This window comes from Anolis sagrei, chromosome 6, assembly GCF_037176765.1.
Source record: "Anolis sagrei isolate rAnoSag1 chromosome 6, rAnoSag1.mat, whole genome shotgun sequence".
Classification (NCBI taxonomy): Eukaryota; Metazoa; Chordata; class Lepidosauria; order Squamata; family Dactyloidae; genus Anolis; species Anolis sagrei.
In genome coordinates, this window is record NC_090026.1 from 31,894,217 (window position 1) to 31,914,067 (window position 19,851).

The 19,851-nt window shown below is 42.5% G+C and overlaps 1 protein-coding gene across 1 annotated transcript in view; it reads right to left on the reverse strand.

Annotated features, from left to right (window-relative positions):
- Window positions 1–11,574: 11,574 nt before the first annotated feature.
- Window positions 11,575–19,851, reverse strand: part of NXPH3 (neurexophilin 3) — a 28,318-nt gene continuing 20,041 nt past the window's right edge. The window contains exon 2 of the mRNA XM_060780839.2: window positions 11,575–18,214. Within this exon, the coding sequence (XP_060636822.2) occupies window positions 17,468–18,214 (747 nt within the window). The 3' untranslated portion in view covers window positions 11,575–17,467. The remainder of the gene's footprint in view (window positions 18,215–19,851) is intronic.

The window sequence follows — 19,851 nt, forward strand, 5'->3', positions numbered from 1 at the left end:
ATAGGCGTTACAGTTTTTCTTGTGTCAGCCTTATGTCTCTCGAAATGAAGCAGCTGGGTGTAACAAAGGATGCATCTTTACTGCATTTCCCGAAAGAGGGGATTGCGTTAGTCAGCATCAGCAAAAACAATGAACATCTATTATGGGACTTTAAGGAGAAATACATATGTTATGGTTTAAGTTTGGTGAGCTAGAGTCCACTTAATGAAATGAGTGGTACATTACTCAAAGTTGGTAGCTAAATAAATAGTACCTCATTTAAGAAAGTGCAATCCTTTGCATGTTTGACTTTTGCAGATTTGATAATTCACAAATTTGATTAAAATGTTATCTCTAAGGCCCCTTCCACACAGCTGAATAAAATCCCACATTAACTGCTTTGAACTGGAATATATGGCAGTGTGGACTCAGATAACCCAGTTCAAAGCAGATATTGTGGTTTATTCTGCCTTGATATTCTGGGATATATGGTTACCTGGAAGGACCCTAAAACTGGATCTAATCCCAGATTATTTTCTTATCCCAGATTATCTGGCAGTATAGACTCATATAATCCAATTTAAAACAGATAATCTGGGATCAGATCCTGGGATAAACCCTTGTGCTGCTGAGCTGCTGACCTGAAAGAGATGGGACCCAGACTTGGATTTGGTTTTTAACTGGCGTGTTTAATCAATTGTTTTAATTACCGTAACTGTTTTAATGTATTTAATTAAATGTTTTATGTTTATGATGGCACCGTATGGTGCTTTTTGTGAGGCTGCTCTGAGTGTCCTCTGAGATGACAACGCAGGCTCCTCGGCTTGAAAAATGGAAGCGAGCACCTCTCCAGAGCCAGAGATGAAGCACCGCCTTCACAAGCCGGAAATGAAAGGAGAAGCCTCTGCCTTTGTTTGTGCTTGTGTGTCTGTAAAAGGCATTGAACATCTGTCTATGTATGTAAATGTTGTAATCCACTCTGAGTTCCCTGGGGGAGAAGGGCAGAATATAAATAAAGTGTATTATTATTATTATTATTATTATTATTATTATTATTATTAGACTCATAGAGTTGGAAGAGACCTCATGGGCCATCCAGTCCAACCCCCTGCCAAGAAGCAGGAATATTGCATTCAAAGCACCCCTGACAGATGGCCATCCAGCCTCTGTTTAAAAGCGTCTAAAGAAGGAGCCTCCACCACACTCCGGGACAGAGAGTTCCACTGCTGAACGGCTCTCACAGTCAGGAAGTTCTTCCTCATGTTCAGATGGAATCTCCTTTCTTGTAGTTTGAAGCCATTGTTCCATGTCCTAATCTCCAGGACAGCAGAAAACAAGCTTGCTCCCCCATCCCTGGGACTTCCTCTCACATATTTATAGATGGCTATAATGTCTCCTCTCAGCCTTTTCTTCTTCAGGCTAAACATGCCCAGCTCTTTAAGCCGCTCTTCATAGGGTTCATTCTCCAGACCCTTGATCATTTTAGTCGCCCTCATCTGGACATATTCCAGTTTGTCAATATCTCTCTTCAAATGTGGTGCCCAGAATTGGACACAATATTCCAGGTGTGGTCTAACCAAGGCGGAATAGAGGGGTAGCATTACTTCCCTAGATCTAGACACTATGCTCCTATTGATGCAGGCCAAAATCCCATTGGCTTTTTTTGCTGCCAATAATAATTGTTTATTATTATTATTATTATTATTATTATTATTATTATTATTATTAGAAACACAACAAGATGAGTCCACAGCAGTCAAGATCACTCTGCTGGCTGTTGTATTGGATCACACGTCAGACACTTCCCAAGTGTCTAGGACTGTGTGATGTATCGGTGAATAATCCATGCAGATCCCAGTAAGGTGGCCTTCTGCAGCTGGCAGCTGGCAATTTTGTCAGTGCTGATCATGTTTAAGTGCAGGCCAAGGTCTTTAGGCACTGCACCCAGTGTGCCGATCACCACTGGGACCACCTTTACTGGCTTGTGCCAGTCTTTGCAGTTCAATCTTTAAATCCTCATATCGTGTCAGCTTTTCCAGTTGTTTCTCTTCAATCCTGCTGTCACCTGGGATTGCAACATCAACAATCCATACTTTGTTTTTTAACATGATTGTGAGGTCAGGAGTATTGTGCTCCAAAACTCTGTCTGTCTGAATTCTGAGGTCCCAGAGGAGTTTGACGTGTTCATTTTCTGTAACTTTTTCCGGCTTGTGATCCCACCAGTTCTTTGTGGCAGGCAGATGGTATTTGTGGCACACATTCCAATGAATCATCTGAGCAATGGTCTAATGCCTCTGCTTGTTGTTGTTATTGTTATTATTATTGTCATGCTAGTAAACCTAGATATTTCTAGCAATTTCTTTATTTGCAATTTTTCACTTTGGTGGGGGTCCTGTTCTCCTAACCTCAGAAAATGTGTGTTCCTGGACAATACCTCTTTTTTTAAAAATTGAGCCTGTAACTGTGGTTGGCATCTTCAGAGGTTCCTCTGAAGATGCCAGCCACAGATGTAGGTGAAACGTCAGGAGAGAATGCTAATGAAACATACAGCCTGAAAAACTCACAGCCACCCAGTGAATCAGCTATGAAAACTTTCAACAATACACTTCTAAAATGCTTCCAGGGATTATTTTTTTCCTTTCACTATCCTCTTTTTTCTTATGTTTTCCATTTTTGAGGTAGTTGTTGAGATGGGCTTATTTGCTGTATCATTTTCTTTCTTACTGCTTCATGTTCAGTAAGGGAATTCTGGAGACAGCTCCCAATGTTGTCATTGCTTTAAAAAATACGTCCAGTTAGTATAAGGATGAGAAGGAGCTGGACAGGTATATAAAACCTCTGTAAAAAGGCATTCTTAACTGAGGTAGGCTTGTATAAATATATCATGAGTGTTTGAAGGACAGGTTGAAAGCAATAGGGTTTGGGAGATATGCCAGTTAGGACATGGGGTGTTTCTGTGCATCTGCTGAAGTGGACTGTCGACCTTGAAGTCTTATGCCATAGAAAACATATTGCTATTTAAAATGCCACAAAACTCTGTTAAATTTGAGTACATGTTTCTTGTAAATCAACACATATGAACAACAGCATAAAATATTCCCTCCTCATTGAAGTTAAGTTGTGTTTGTGTGTGTCAGAAGCAACTTGAGAAACTGCAAGTTGCTTCTGGTGTGAGAGAAATGGCCATCTGCAAGGATGTTGCCCAAATGTTTTACCCCCAAACCCCCCAAAACAAAACAAAACAAAAAACAATTACAGCACATGCCCCCGTATGAGAAAAACTGGAGCTGACAGATGGGAGCTCACCCCATCTCATGGATTTGAACCACTGACCTTCAGGTCAGCAGTTCAGCTGGCATAAGGATTTAACCCTTTGCGCCACCGCAGCTCCTAGTTAGGTTGGTGACGATGGTTCAAGCACTATTCGCTTTTGTATCTGTGGCTTGATGAATCTGGTCTAGGTTCTTGTCCAAAATTTGAAGGAGCTGTGAGATAGTGACTAATTTGGAGATCGAAAAATCAATTCCCTGTTTTCAATCTATATAAATAAAAATGTAATGTTTGTTTGTGGGATTAACATAACTCAAAAACCAGTGGACGAATTGACACCAGATTTGGACACAATACACCTATCAGGCAACAAGTGACCATCACTCATAAAAGCACTGAAAAACACAGTGGAAGGGACTTCATCGTCTGGGGAGGCCCTGCTCTCGGTCCCGCCCGCATCGCAGGCGCGATTGGCGGGGACGAGAGACAGGGCCTTCTCGGTGGTGGCCCCTCGGCTGTGGAACGCCCTACCTGTGGAAATCAGACAGGCCCCTTCACTACTGGCATTCCGGAGGAAGGTCAAGACTTGGCTTTACGAACAAACGTTTGGCTAATAATGCAATGAAATACAGTAAGACGGTACAACTGAACATAGGAATTGGTATAAAGGATTATGATTACGGATTCTGATTCTGATTTGTTTGCTGAGGCGCACATCTATGATAATGATTGTTTTGACTTGATGTTTTGTATAATGTGTTTTTAATTGCCTTCTTGATGTTATTGTGTTAACCTTTACTATGTAAACCGCCTTGAGTCGCCATTTCGGCTGAGAAAGGCGGTATAGAAGTAAAGCAAATAAATAAATAAATAATAAATATTCATAAGCAAAAAAAATCAAAAAGGTGCTAAAGCACATGCGCTGGCAATCAAAACACACAATAGCATATCCACACTCTCTTCTGGATTATAGCTCCTACTATCCCCCTAGACCAGGCCCTTTAGGAGAGGAGGATGATCCAAATGCACTGCTTCCAACCTGCAAGCATTCTTCTCCTTTGATTTCTTTGAGAGCACCCCAATCCTTTTATATTTCCAATTTTGTATTTCTGGACTGCAACTCCCAGCAATCCTCCAGATAGATAGATTCGATAGAGATAGATAGGTAGGTAGATAGATTGATCAAGGGGACTGCTGGGAGTTGCAGTCCAAGAATAGGTAGAGAAGGAAGAAAGGGAAGAAAAGGACAGGGAAAGAAAAGGTGGGGGGTGGAAGGGAAGAAGAGGAGAAGGAAGGAAGGAGTGAAAGAAAGAAAAAGGGGAAGGAAGGAGAGAAAGAAAAAAGGAAAGAGAGAGGGAAGTTTGGCCACAGTAACGCGTAGCAGGTACAGCTAGTCTATATAAATAAAAATGTAATGTTCATTTGTGGGATTAACACAACTCAAAAACCACTGGATGAATTGACACCAAATTTGGCCACAAGACACTTATCAGGCCAACGAGTGACCATCACTCATAAAAACAAAAAACACACACAGTGGAATGGACTCAAACACCCCCCCCAAACCAAAAAGACATTACAGCGCATGCACGAAAATGACTCCCCGACCCCGTCCTCCATTTCTACTTGAACCAAGTGTGAAAGTTGCAATTGCCCACCTGGATTACCTTTGAATAGCTTTTCACCTTAAAAGCCTGACTTCTACCAGGCAGTGGGAAACCTTTAGCTGTTACCTTCCCGCCAGAGCGGTACCTATTGATCTACTCAGATTTGCATGTTTTCGAACTGCTAGGTTGGCAGAAGCTGGGGCTGACAGTGGAAGCTCATGCCGCTCCCTGAATTCAAACCTGCGACCTTTCGGTCAACAAGCTAAGCAGCTCAGTGCTTTAACCCACTGCACCACTGGGGGCGGGGGCTCCCCCTTCTTATCCTTCTCCAATGCCAAGACAGTGGCATTGGGAAGAAAGAAGAGCCATTCATCACTTTAGGGTGTTGAAATAATGGCACCATGCCCGTTTCATCAAAGTGTTCATGTTTTTCAAGGTGTGCAACACATTTCTGAGATCAGTATCTCCAAATGCTTCTTCACTACAGAATTAATGCAGTTTGGCACCAGTTTAACTGCCATGGCTCAATGCTATGTCTTACCAAACTATTACTCTCGTGATTCCTTAGCCATAGCATTGAGCCATGGTGGTTAAACCAGTGCGAATGCATTAATTCTATAGCCTAGAGACAGTCTTAGATCCTTCCCTTAAAGTTCGGACTAGATCCCAGAATGGATTCATTGCCACATCGACATGGAAGCCACCAGCTTCAACTGGGAGTATCCTGTCTCTGGAATGTCTCTGTAGATCCGCATGCTCAGCAACCACTTTTCTCATCTGTAGCAGCTCATAAAAAAGTTTTATAATTTACCCAGGCTTTTCTTTTTACAGCTGTTTTATTGGCTCCTCTTACAGAGTTTGAGTGCACGGTTTAATGTTGGTTTTGCTGCTTTTCATTTTTCTGTTCATTTTCTTTGATAGTGGGGAAGGGAAGTATTTGTAAGATGTATTGCAAAATCTTTGATGCAAAAGATTGCAAAATCTTTTGATGAGGCTAGTAAAAAGATATTAAATATATAAAAGTATATTAAATTGAATTCCAAAGTTGTGGCTTCTTTCAAAAAGGCAGGAGCCCATCTGGGGCTCTCCAGATGTTTTGAACTGTTAATTTACATAATCCCTGACCATTGATCATGCTGTCTGGGGTTTATGAAAGTTGTACTTGAAAGCACTTGCAAGGCTGCTATTAAAGAAAGTAGCCATGTCATTTAAAAAGGAAAACATGCTTTGCTTCAGAAGCTAGTGCAGTATGTACGGATGCCGAGTAACAGAATACATCTTGACAGATGGTAAAGGATCTCTCAGTTCATGCACTGAGGAATAGTGACTGGTGGCTCCCATGTCAACCCAAGGTTTTAATCCATAATTTTGACTGGCTTCAGCGCATTAGACAGCTTCTCCAAAACTATCCAATCCCTGGAATGGATTCTCAACCCCACTGTCAAGGGAGCCTTCAGAAGGAGACTTATGGGATCATGTGAACCAACTCCTGCTTAATCTAGAACAAGTGGTTCTCAACTTTCCTTATGCTGCAACCCCTTAATACAGCTCTTCATGTTGTGGTGACCCACAACCATAACATTATTTTCATTGCTACTTCATAACTGTAATTTTGCTACTGTTATGAATTGTAATGTAAATATCTGATATGCAGGATGTATTTTCATTCACTGGTTCATATTTGGCACAAATACCTTATATGACCAAATTTGAGTACTGGTGGGATGGGGGGGGGGGGTTGATTTTTGTCATTTGGGAGTTGTAGTTGCTGGGATTTATAGTTAACCTACAATCAAAGAGTATTCTGAGCTCCATCAATGATGGAATTGAACTGAACCAAACTTGGCAGACAGAACTCCCATGACCAACAGAAAATACTGGAAGGGTTTGGTGGGCATTAACCTTAAGTTTTGGAGTTGTAGTTCACCTACCTTCAGAGAGCACTGTGAACCCAAACGGTAATGGATCTGGACCAAACTTGGCATGGATACTCAATATGCTCAAATGTGAATACTGGTGGAGCTTTGGGGAAAATAGACCTTGACATTTGGGAATTGTAGTTGCTGGGATTTATTGTTTACCTACAATCAAAGAGCATTCCGAACCACACCAACGATAGAATTGGGACAAACTTTCCACACAGAACCCCCATGACCAACAGAAAATACTGTGTTTTCTGATGGTCTTTGGTGCCTCCCGCCTGACACCCCCTCATGACCCTCCCAGGGGTCCCAACCTCCAGGTTGAGAATCACGGATGTAGAACTGTATGGTATGTATGGTATCCCCTCGAGCTTGGGCCCCGTCTATCTCCGTGATCACATCTCTCCCTATGAGCCAGAGCAAAATCTGCTATCAACCAGGGAGGCCCTCCTCTCACTCCCACCACCATCTCAAGAACGGTTGTTGGGTATGAGGGAGTGCCCCCCCCCCCGCCTCTCGAATGCCCTTCCCCAGAGAATTAAGACAGGCCCCATCACTCTCTTCTTTTTGTAGGGATTTGAAAACCTGGTAGTTTCATCAGACCTCCGATAATGATCAGTCATAGGCCCAGGACCTCTGGCCATCAGTTAGGGCCCAAACCAGTACATTACCCGATTCCCGCTCCTCCTCTATTTCATGAAATTGGCCCTAGTTCAGATCTTTCCTCAAAACTGCCCAGAGGCCCAGGAAATAAATAGCTTCAGGATCTATCCCAACCATTAATTAGGTCCACTTCCTGCACTTCATTTATTCTCCATTCTATATTATTACTACATCAGCCCCATCCAGCCCTTCAAACTGTTCAGCCCACATGCAGGTAGGGCCACTGGTAATTCATTTGCACAATGGAATAATGTGGTTGTGTCAATGCATGAGATTGTGTTTATAAGTTGTTTATATTTTAATGACTATTCTGTATGTTTTATGTTTGCTGTGGAAACTGTCCTGAGTCCCTAGGGGAGATAGAGCGGTATATATAAATAATAATAATAATAATAATAATAATAATTATTATTATTATTACAGGTGACTTTGCATTATCTCTTTGGAGAAGTATAATAAAGGACAGGACTGCAGTCTACAGAAGACTAGTGATTCATGCAGGTGTTTAGCTACCACTGAACTGGAGTTGGATCTCCAGCCAAGGAGGATCTCCTGCCCTACTGCCCTGATGACCACATAGTGGGTAGTGGTGACTACTGTATTTCTTGCTTTTTAGTTCTCACTCAGTAGGCCATAGCCATGGTTCCTTACTTTGAGAATCAATGTGTTTTGTATTCCTCTTCTCACCTATAAAATATTGAATAGTTATTGCCTTGGGGTAGAGAGGACAAGATTTACTCCTCACAACTAAGGATGCCTCCAGGCAAACAAGCATGCAGCCAGAGACAATAAAATTGTTTTTAAGGTAGGAAGGCAGGTCATTGTAATATGTGCTTGTTGTTGTTGCTGCTGTGTGCCTTCAAGCCAATTTGGACCTATGGTGACCCTATCATTGAGTTTTCTTGGCATATTTGTTCAAAAGAGGTTGGTCATTGTCTTCTTCTGAGGCCAAGAAAGTGTGATTTGCCCAAGGTCATGCTGTGCGTTTCCATGGCTGAACGGGAATTGCACCCTAGTCTCCAGAGTCATATCCAATAGTCAAACTACTACAACATACTGGCTTTTGTGATGGATATAGGAGGAAAAGGGGGATCTTTGAGAAGCAAACCCTAATTTTACATTCAATACAATTATTTCTATTTTTCTGTACACAACACACAAGAAAGCTGCTGTTCACAAACATCTTTCTCTTTGGTGTCTCGGTTGCTTCTGATATCTTTTCCTCCTCCATGTCCTTCATGTGGAGTTCAGCCAGGCAGATGGTTGCAGCGTGGGCAGCTGTGTTAGTTCCCTTTCTCTGTTAACAGCTAAATGTGGTAGATTTGACTTGGTGTTTGTTCTAAGTGGCTGGTTTTCTGGATGTGCTGGAGCAAAGGTTATTGGAGGCTCAAGCATTTGAGGCTCATTAAATTTAAATTAGAGGAGGTTTTTTTCTCCCTCTCCTTCCCGTTCCCAATGAGACGAAGGAACCTATTTATTAGCAAACTGGCAAGCATAGTATTCTGTAGATGGAAGCAAATTCACCCACTTCTGCTGTGATCAGAGCCACCAAGCCGCAATCAAGCCCTGACATTTTCCATTTTGGAGCCCAACTTCTCTGTCTCTTTCATCCTGTCCTTCGCCTCCAACCTCTCTTTTAGGAAGCTGGTCTACTTTTCTAATGAGCAATCAGCCTGTACCCCTAATACACCTCTCATTTGGTACAATGCATTTTGTTTCACTAAACTTTGCAGAACATTTTGCCTCTTCGTTTTGAGCGACTTCAGATAAAACTAATCTAGATATCAAATTGTAGTTAAACATTCCAAAGAGAGGCGTGAGGGATCATCTGTCCATCATCATTTAGGCTAGTGGTTCCCAACCTTCCTAATGCCGCGACCCCTTAATACAGTTCCTCATCTTGTGGTGAGCCCCAACCATAAAATTATTTTTGTTGCTACTTCATAACTGCAATTTTGCTACTGTTATGAATTGTAATGTAAATATCTGATATGCTGGATGTATTTTTATTCACTGGACCAAATTTGGCACAAATACCCAATATGCCCAAATTTGAATACTGGTGGGGTTGGGGGTGGGGAATTGATTTTGTCAATTGGGAGTTGTAGTTGCTGGGAGTTAACCTGCAATCAAAGAGCATTCTGAACTTCACTAATAATGGAATTGAACCAGACTTGCCATACAGAACTCCCATGACCAACAGAACATACTGGCAGGGTTTGGTGGGCATTGACCTTGTGTTTTGGAGTTGTAGTTCACCTACATCCAGAAAGCACTATAAACTCAAACAATGATGAATCTGGACCAAACTTGGCATGAATACTCAATATGCCCAAATGTGAACACTGGTGGAGTTTTGGGAAAATAGACCTTGACATTTGGGAGTTGTTGTTGCTGGGGTTTATAGTTCACCTACAATCAAAAAGCATTCTGAACCCCACCAACGATAGAATTGGGCCAAACTTCTCAAACAGAACCCCCATGCTTTGAAGAGACTCACTGGCATGAGCCTCCCTCCACCCTTGCACACTCTCCCTCACCCGCACATGCACACCACGCTGCCGTGCTCCGAGCATGCCTGCTCTCCCCTTCCTGTTGGAGTCTCAAAGACAGCCCTTCCTTTGGCTGAGAGGCCAGCCAATCACAATGGAGGAGGGCTTTTTGTAGGAGGATTCACCCTCTCTTTTCAAAAAGAAAGGGAAAGACAAGCTGAGAAATCTGCCAAAGGGGTTCCTAAGAAATATATGTATCTGATGGTCTTTGGCGACCCCTCTGAAACCCCCTTGTGACCCCCCCTCCAGAGGTCCCAACCCACAGGTTGAGAAACAATGATTTAGGCCAACTTTAAAACTTGGAAGAGATGCTATGGGTTTACAAAAGCATTTACCACTCATTTTTTCCAAACTAAGGGCTCCTTCCTTGTGTTGTTATGTACATTACTGGGCTCCCAGAAGGAAATTGGAACATTTTGAAGCTCTCTCTCTCTCTCTCTCTCTATATATATATATATACACACACACATACATACACACACACTATATTTTATTTGCAGATGTTTGGTTTAGGGGACTCCAAGCATGGCAGAAATGCCCTCCATAACTTCTAGAGATCATATTTGTTATTATGGACCAAAATATTTTATTTGTCAAAGTGGTATTTCAATCTTTGAGCTTTCGGGTGAGGCTACAAAAATGCCCCATTTCTACCACACTGGTCAGTACTTTTATTATGCATTTTTTCGTGGTCAATTGCCATCAAGTTGACTTTGTCTTGTGGTGCCCTATGAATGAGACACTCTGGCTTACAGGCCTGCTCAAGCATTGCAAACTCTAAGCTGTGGCTTTCGTGACAGAGTCAATCTATCTATAACTAGCCACTCCTGCCACACATTGCTGTGGCCCAACCTGTGTATATGGGTTTTGTGTGTGTATATATGTGTATGCATATATATTGGTGTATATGTCTGTTTGTGTATATATATGTGGTTTTGTGCATGCGGTGTAATGATTTTTTTTATTTTTTGGCTTTCTAAGTCTCTTCTGCTGTGTTTTTCAGTGTTTTTATGAGTGATGGTCACTCGTTGGCCTGATAGGTGTACTGTGTCCAAATTTGGTGTGAATTTGTCCAGTGGTTTTTGGGTTATGTTAATCCCACAAACTAACATTACATTTTTATTTATATAGATGTAGCTTTCCAGTGTTTCTTTTGTCTTCAATTTTATCAAGTATTATCTGTTTATCCCATGTTGTTTTCAGAGCATGGTAGCCTCAGTTTGGTCATTTTGGTTTCCAGAAAGAGTTCGGACTTGATTTGTTCTCAAATCCATTCACCACACCGAATTCTCAGAATTATACGGGGTCTCCAGACAAATGCAATTTTCTGTTATTAGTCTCACATTTCCAATTTCCCCCCATTTTTCTTACTTACCAGAGAAAATCTGTTAAGAAGATTAGTTGTGCAATGTCTTCTAATTAGCAAGTCTAGAACCGCTACATCTGGAGCCGATCTGGGATTGTTCACCCATCTCAGAACCGTCTTCAATGCAAATTTGATACCCTCACACCTTCACACGTTATTAGTGGAGAGCAAGAGAGGTCTTCTCGACTAGAATAACAAAATCTAGAAACCACTCATCATTCGGCCCCTCCATAATATAGAGGGAAAGTTTATTCTTCATTTTAAGGACAGTATTTAAAATAAATACATGATATCAAGGAGATGTGCCCATCCTTTAATCAAAAAGAAAGAGCGAAGATATGGAGCAATCTATAGACAACAGAAACATTTGGTTTGAGGGAGTTGGAAATTCCTTGGGGAAAGGTTTGTTGGGAGAGAGAGAGATGGGGAGAGAAGCAGAGAAACTCGGAAAGGGAGGGAGAGAACCTCTTTGAAACATTTCTTAATAGCACCAAATGCTTTACAATCTTCATGACATCGTTGTCATCGCCACTATCATCTTCACAACAATCCTCTGAGGTAGATCCTGTTTCCATTTCACAGCTAGGGAGAGAGTTTGGATAAGTTTTGGGGGGTGTAATACATCACCCAGAACCTCTAGCAACATTGGTCCCAGCATGGCTTTGAGGTTCTGAGTGTTGTAGTCCATACAAGTAATTTGTAATAAGCTTTTTTCTAGGGAACACACTAAGAATGATTTGCTCATGGCAAGTCATTCAGATTTATTTAAAGCCTGGTATTATTCCATTATCCGGGCCTGCCATAAAAAGGGACCTAGACAGAGAAGGATAATTCATTTTATGGGGTCGGGGTGGGGAGTTGAAGGAGGAAAACCATTTCCTCAATTTTCTCAGGTTATTCCTCCTGCCCCCTTTCCCATATCAAAAACAATGGTTGTTTCAATGATTGTGACATGGGTGGTAGTGATGATAGTGGGTGGGGAATAACAAGAAAACAGGGGAAAATTGTTTACCTCCTTCAACCCCTTTCCCCCATAAAATGGTCTATCCTTCTCTATATAGCACCCCCTTGTGGCCTCTTTGCGGATAATGAAACACTACCTTAATGTTCTGATCCAAGATATATCTGGAAATACATTTCCATGCATTATTGTTATTATTGTTGTTTTATTTGTATCCCACCTTCCTCCCAAAATTGGGATTCAAAGCATCCATGGTTTCATGGATGGCAACCACACCCAGCAATTCGAAAGCACACACATAATATTTGCACTAGCTTATGTGATAGAACCAGTAGAGCTAGTCCATAATCCATCATCAATGAAAGTTGGAAAGCAATCCATAGCAAGTGGGTTGTTGTAAATTTTTCGGGCTCTATGGCCATGTTCTAGAAGCATTCTCTCTTGATGTTTCGCCTGCATCTGTGACAGGCACCCTCAGAGGTTGTGAAGTCTGTTGTTTCATCAGGAGAGAATACTTCTAGAACGTGGCCATTCAACCTGAAACGTCTACAACAACCCAGTGATTCTGGCCATGAAAGCCTTGGACCAGTGGTTCTCAACCTGTGGGTCCCCAGGTGTTTTGGCCTACAACTCCCAGAAATCCCAGCCAGTTTACCAGCTGTTAGGTTTTCTGGGAGTTGAAGGCCAAAACATCTGGGGACCCACAGGTTGAGAACCACTGCCTTAGACAATATGTTGAATCCATAGCAACTTGAAATCTGTACCAACTTAAGTTGTTTTCTCCAGTGTGAGTTTTAATATTTTCAAAAATTCATACCAGACTGTTTAGGTAGAAACACATACATTTGGAGGCTGACAAATCAGTCCCATCCAAAGTACAAGTCCACCTAGGTTTATCCTCCCCAAATTCAGAAGAATTTAAGAAGAGTTGGGCTTTATTCTCTATTGATAAGAATACAAGGAGACAAATGCACTGTCTAGTTCAGAATTCTGTCTCCATGGTAGCTAAGCATGTGTCCTGAATTGGACACCAGCAGCATTTGTACCACTTGCTTGTGTTTCCCAACCTACTTTCTCTGAAACTGGAAATATTGTATAGCCATCAAGATTAACAGATAGATAGCCATGTCTCCCATGAATTTGCCTTCTGGCTTCATATTCCTAGTATTTGTAAAAAAAAAAAATCCTCATTCTGTAAAAACTGGGAGGCAACATGATGGAAATCTAGATGCATTATTCTAACTCCTAAAGGTGTGTTTCTTGGTAGTACATGAGTGTACACATATGCACTGGTAGACTGCCCAGGAGTTAAGGTTGTGCATGCATATATATATAGTTATTTTTAAGTAGAATATATCTAGGGGAAAGTGGGCCTTTGGGGCTCATCACTACTCTGAGAATCTCAGGATTTGCAAGGTGGAGAGAAAGTGAGAGCTCTCTGCTAAACCCTTCACAAAAATGCATATCCCAGGATTCCATAGGACTAAGCCATAGCAAGTAAAGTAGTATCAAAGTGCTATAACTGTGTAATGTGCAAGAGACCCTAGATAGTATGTGCGGTGACATGTGTGGCATACCCCTTCAACATTTCAAAGATGAGAACCAGGACGGATGAGGTCCAGATGGTAAAGGTTGTTAATGAGGAAGAACATACAGGCTAGGAGAGGCTGCAGCAGTTTGCTTTTGTCTAAGCCTACTGGAAAGGACAGCTCCCAATTCTCCTTGCTGAATTTACTGAGTGCAAACTTTGAGCTTGCCAGCAATTGAAGTAAGTCAAGGACAAAGGGAGTATGTGGAAGGAAGAGAAAGAGACTGAGACTTTTTTAAAGTACAGGAAGTCCCAAGTTACGAACAAGGTAAGTTCTGCTGGTTTGTTCTTAAGTTGAATTTGTTTGTAAGTTGGAACAGGTACATTTTTAAGTGTAACTTCAGCCATATACATATCAGCTTTGGATGCATGCATTTTGCTGTCTGTGCCCCTGTTCAGATTTCGCCTCACTTTCTGTCCTGTGATTTTGAAAATTTTGGTTATGGAAACCGATGGTGCTGCAGGTTAAACCACTGAGCTACTCAACTTGTTGACCGAAAGGTTGGCAGTTGGAATCCGGGCAGCGGGGTGAGCTCCTGCTGTTAGGCCCAGCTTCTGCCAATCTAGCAGTTCAAAAACATGCACATATGGGTAGATCAATAAGTACTACTTCAGCGGGAAGGTAACAGCACTCCATGCAGTCATGCTGGGTACATGACCTTGGAGGTGTCTATGGACAACACCGGCTCCCTCAGAGTTGGACATGACTAGACTTAATGTCAAGGGAAAATCTTTACCATTACCTATGGAAACAAGAATTGGTGATAACATTTCAGTGGAGACACTTGTTTCCCATTGTAACTCTTTCAGGAGTGGTTTTCCCTTCCTAAGGGTAGATTTCTCTCACTTCCTGTTGTCTCACCCCTGTTCTTAACTATGAGTCATTCATAAGTCAGAAGTTTGTAACTCAGGGACTGTCTGTATCTGAAAAAGTGAGATGATGGAGGTTAAATTGGGACTATCCCAGCCAGATTAGGAGGCTGTAGTGCAGGCATGGGTGAACTAAGGCCCGGGACCCGCGTACGGTCCCCTAGGTATGAGAAGGGCCCACCTCAGGCCCTTCTCATTTTCCCTGTCCTGTGGCATAAGGACATGGTGGCCCACCACATCCTTATGTAGATAGAATGGGGAAGGAAGACACATAGCAGCTGAGAGCCCTGTGGAGCACTCTCAGTCACTGCATGTTTTGTCCTTCTCCCACTATAAGGACAGTGAGAGTGGTCCTGTACTTATGCTGAGAGGACAGCCTGAGGAAGACATGCAGAGGCTGAGAGCTCTCTGGAGCACTCTCAGCCATCGCCTGTCTCACACTCCTCCCAGCATAATACTGAGAAGACAGCCCAAAGATTGGGAGAGGAGGATCGGGGAAGTCGCCACATGTCTTGTTTTTGCTCCCAGGATAAGCATGGACCAAGCAGCCTCATCCTTATGCCAGGAGGACAACTGGAGGATGACCTGGGCCCTGACCTACCCCCTCCCAGCCCCACCCTCTCACAGTTCCTGCCCCCATCTCTCCCGGGCCTGTCCCACCCAGCATGTGCCAGTCTGCCCTCTCTCCTGGCCCAACCCTCTCAGTCGGGCCCCTAATGCGGCCCTAAGGCAAAAAAGTTTGCCCATGCCTGCTGTAGTGCCTCCCATCCGTTTTAGCAAACCCAGGTCCAAACTTCAACAAGCCTTCCCTTCAATATATTAAGCCAGGGCAAGGAATGTGTTTTCCCAGGTTGGGGCTAAAAGCATCAGAAGCTGGCTTCCTCATTTCGCTTTGTTGTCACAGTAAAGGCTAGCAAACTTTGGCCCTCCAGGAGTTTTGGACTTCAACTTCCACCATTCCTAACAGCCCCAGGACCCTTCCTTTTCACCCTCAGCCCGAGGCTGTTAGGAATGGTGGGAGTTGAAGTCCAAAACTCCTGGAGGGCCAAAGTTTGCCTATGCCTGGGCTAGCATAATGAATTTCCAAGCTCAGAATGCTAGCATGTTTCCTTGCCTCAGCCCAGCTACCATGTTTCCAGCATAAACTCTTCATCCCACTTAACTTATGCAAGTTCAACCTATTTTTAACATTCCTTTTGGATACGATGCCTTTAAATCAGGGTGAGCATCTTTGGAAGCTCTAGAGACAAATTTGAAACCCTTGCAACCTTAGATAGTCTGTTCAAAATGCCAACTTCTCCTCTAAAGGAGATGCAGTTGGAAGTCAATTCTGGGTTTTAAAAACAAGTGTGGGTTATGTCACACTGTTCAATGGAACCCTGAACCCTGGAACATACATTCTTGATCCTGGAGGCTCCCAGAAGATGCAGTTCATCATTTTGGGGAGGGTAATCGGGTGAGCCTAGAGGGGTTGAGGGCCGTCAATATATCCTTTGGGAGCCAGCTGCACATTGCCCGCCCTTGCTTTCAAACAAGTGACAGTGCAATTGTTTTATTTGGGTTACATTCTCTCTGTATGCTGTGCTCTGAGTACTTGATATATTTGTTGTAGCAACAACAGATCAATGATATCAGTATTCTATTCAAGTCAACCTCACCTCACTTGGAGGTGGAAAGGGCCTAGCCATAACTGGGGCTAGGCCAAAAAGTTGCACGAAAAAAAGGCTTAATAGGGCAATTGGACTGGAAAGAAGGAACAATTATAGCCAAGTACTTAGGTTTTCACCTTTCTGGCAGGTAGGTGATCATTCACAATTTATGGCCCAGGGATAGCCATTTGGAAACTGAAAGCTTGCACTGGTTCAATCTGTTTTTTCTATTTTCAGTTAAAGGCTCAGTTGGAAGGGAGGGAAGATGAAGCAGGGCAGACAATAGCTAGCAGATTTCAGATGTCATTAAGGGTGGTTTAATGAACTATAGATGAATCTGACCCTGGGCAAGGACAGTTCAACCGTGGGGCTCCAAATGTCTTTGTCCTACAACTCCCATCATCCCTTTCTAATAACAAGGCATACTGAGAATTACAATCCAGAAATATCTGGAGAGTCACAGTTATCTGCCTTCCAACATAGAGTAGCAGCAAGAATTTTTATACCTCCCCCTCAATGAACTGCAAGCCCCAGCAGTCCCAGATAGACCAAACTTGAGGAATGCTGGGAGTTGCAATCTAACAACATTTGGTGAGCCAGGGTTGTTCACTTTTGCCTTCACTACTGCTTTAGCCCTTCTGCACAAGCCACGTGGAAGCTTTCATAGCAGAATTCCCCAACGGATTGAACCCTGTGTTAAGGAGCAACACTGGAGAGAAAGTGCAATTTCGAATGTCTGCCTTGCGCATATTAATGATTTGGTCTGAGTGTACACATGAAAGTGTGGAAGTTGTGGATTTGGTTAATGATGGTATTCTTTTTATAGACTGCAGAGCTCCTTGCAAGCACGGTCTGTTGGTCGGTGTTCTCTGAAACTCCCCTCCTTTAGCAGAGGCCAGGCTTGTTTGGTGATTTTTCTAGCACTGGAGAGCCATGACTCATCCTTCTCCCAGCCCTTGGCCTCAATTTCCTGCTCCCAAACCCCAAACCAAGTTGTGCTTGGGACTTGGGCTGCTTCTGAGCTCAGAAGAGGTACGTTGTCACCCAGAAGGGTAATAAGGAACATTGTTGTGGTAGTTGTAGTCAGGACACACTTTCTGCACAAGTCTGTAGTCTATGCTGTAAAAGGTGATGTAGATACAGATGACCTTGAAGGGCTTGGAACACACCCAGGAAACTTGACTCTGTGTGTGGTTCAGGTAGCAGGTCTTGGATGGGTCATATGTACACAAGGTGGTCTTCTTTGCCTTGTCAACCTTCTCATATTCCACCCTGCAATTGAAGATCTTAGACTCTTTTGCCTCAATGAAGATTTGCTGCTCAAGGTCAAACTCTACAGCTTTGTTGGGGGGCACTAGGCTGACAGATATGTTGCCATGTCCAGTGGAGTTGTGCCGGAAGAAGACATTGACTGTGCCATTTCCATGGTCGACCACTTTGCCTGTAATCAAGAGATTCAGCTTGACCGTCTTGATGTTGGAGTAGAAGTCACCCCAGCCAAATATTTTCTTAAGCCTACTGGGGCTGGCAGCAGAGTCCCTTCGGCCACGCAAGGGCTGTGGGCCTTGGCCTTGCTTAGACAAATTCTCTAAGACATCCCAAAATTCTTGGTTGTTGTTAGAGGCCAACTCTAATAGACTTGTGTTCTGTAAGTTAGATGAAGCTACTGAGGAGGACTTCAGGGACAGTTGGTTCTTCTTCTTTTGTACCTGGGTTCTTTGTTCTTTAGGTGGTTTTCCATTGTCTTCTTCCTCTTCTTCTGTAGCTTCATCTTGACCACAGATAACCTGCATGAAATGAGAAGAGATCATGACCTCATAGAGCATAGATTTTTCTTAACAGGATGGGAGAAGGAATCTAGAGCCTCCTGCTTATTATTGTTGTTATTGTTACAGTTGGTTCCCATTATCCTTGGGTTCAACCAACCAAAGCTCAAAAATATTGGTAAAAATATACTTTGAAAAGCTAACTTTGATTTTACCACACATTGAGCTCTATGCTGACGTGTAGGCATATCCTGCTGTAGCCTCCCACTATATCACAGATCCTTAGGCTTTCTCTAGCATTTGTAAGGGACACTATTTTTATTAGATAATTGTATATGATAGGACTTTGGCATCCATGGTAAATCTTGGAACCAAAATCCAACAGATATCAAAGGGCCCACTATTTATGAAAATTCTTGCATGAGGACATAGCTCACTGATAACTGTTTACTCCTATGCTAGAGCTGCTCTGAATGTGTACTTTTAGCCTGAACTTTAAAGGTGCTGAACTTTAAAGGCACAGATACTGTTCAGCACCTTAGATAGTTCCTTTGATATTCAGACTAAAAGCGATCAGTCATTGTTGTCATAACATGAACCTTACAAATAGAGAAAATAGGCACATAACCATGAATACTGTAAGCCAAAGATAGGGAAGCTCTGGTCCTCTGGATGTCACTGGATTGTAATTTCCATCATAGCTATGGGATACAATGAACAGGGTTTGGAGATGCAACAACATGTGAAAGGCCACAGGTCCCACACCCCTGATATAATGATTCATATGTGTTTGAACATTTAATTTCATGTATGAGTGGGTCCTTCGATATGGAAAATATTTTGAGCTCAGGGAAATGAAAACTTTCTGCTTTTGTGCAGGCCACCTTGTCAGCCCTCAATATGCACCACGCTGTTATTTCCTAGTTGTACAGTGTCACAAACATATATGGTTGTCAACAAAGTAATTTCTTCCCCGGGGAATTTATTGAAGGGAAAGGAGTAGGCAGAACTGGGAGGATGAATGGGCAAGTGAGTTGTGCCTACACAGGCTTTGTTTCAGTAGACATTGTTTCATACAGGATGCTGTGTCAAGCAATTCATAGAAACGGGCTTCAAAATTGATTCTAAAAGTGGTGGGAAAAGAGAACAAAGGGGAGAGGGAGTCCATGTTATGATACACTATAATTTACTGATTTTTCTTCTTGGCTTGTGTGTGTCCCCTTATCTGCTATGATTGTAAGGAGGAGACAGGACGTTTTCTGTTCATATTTCAATTTGCCACAGTTCATCACTGCATCTGAACTCTACATTGGGATTAATCTGAACTACAGTAATAATAATAATAATAATAATAATAATAATAATAATAATATTCTGCTCTATCTCCTCAAAAGGACTCAGGGCAGATTCCAAACATAAAAGGCAAACGTTCAGTGCCTGAATACAACAATAATACATCCATATTAACAAAATTTAAAGAGCCCAACATATAAACACAAGTTTGAAACAAGTCAACTTACTAGCAGCTGGATTAAGTATCGGAAATTCCATAACCTGTTGGAAATAACTGCATCATAACCTTATTGAAAAGGTAAAAATGATGTCACATCTGTTTGGCAAATGTGAATTTCCATGGACACGTGGAGACCACCTTTTGA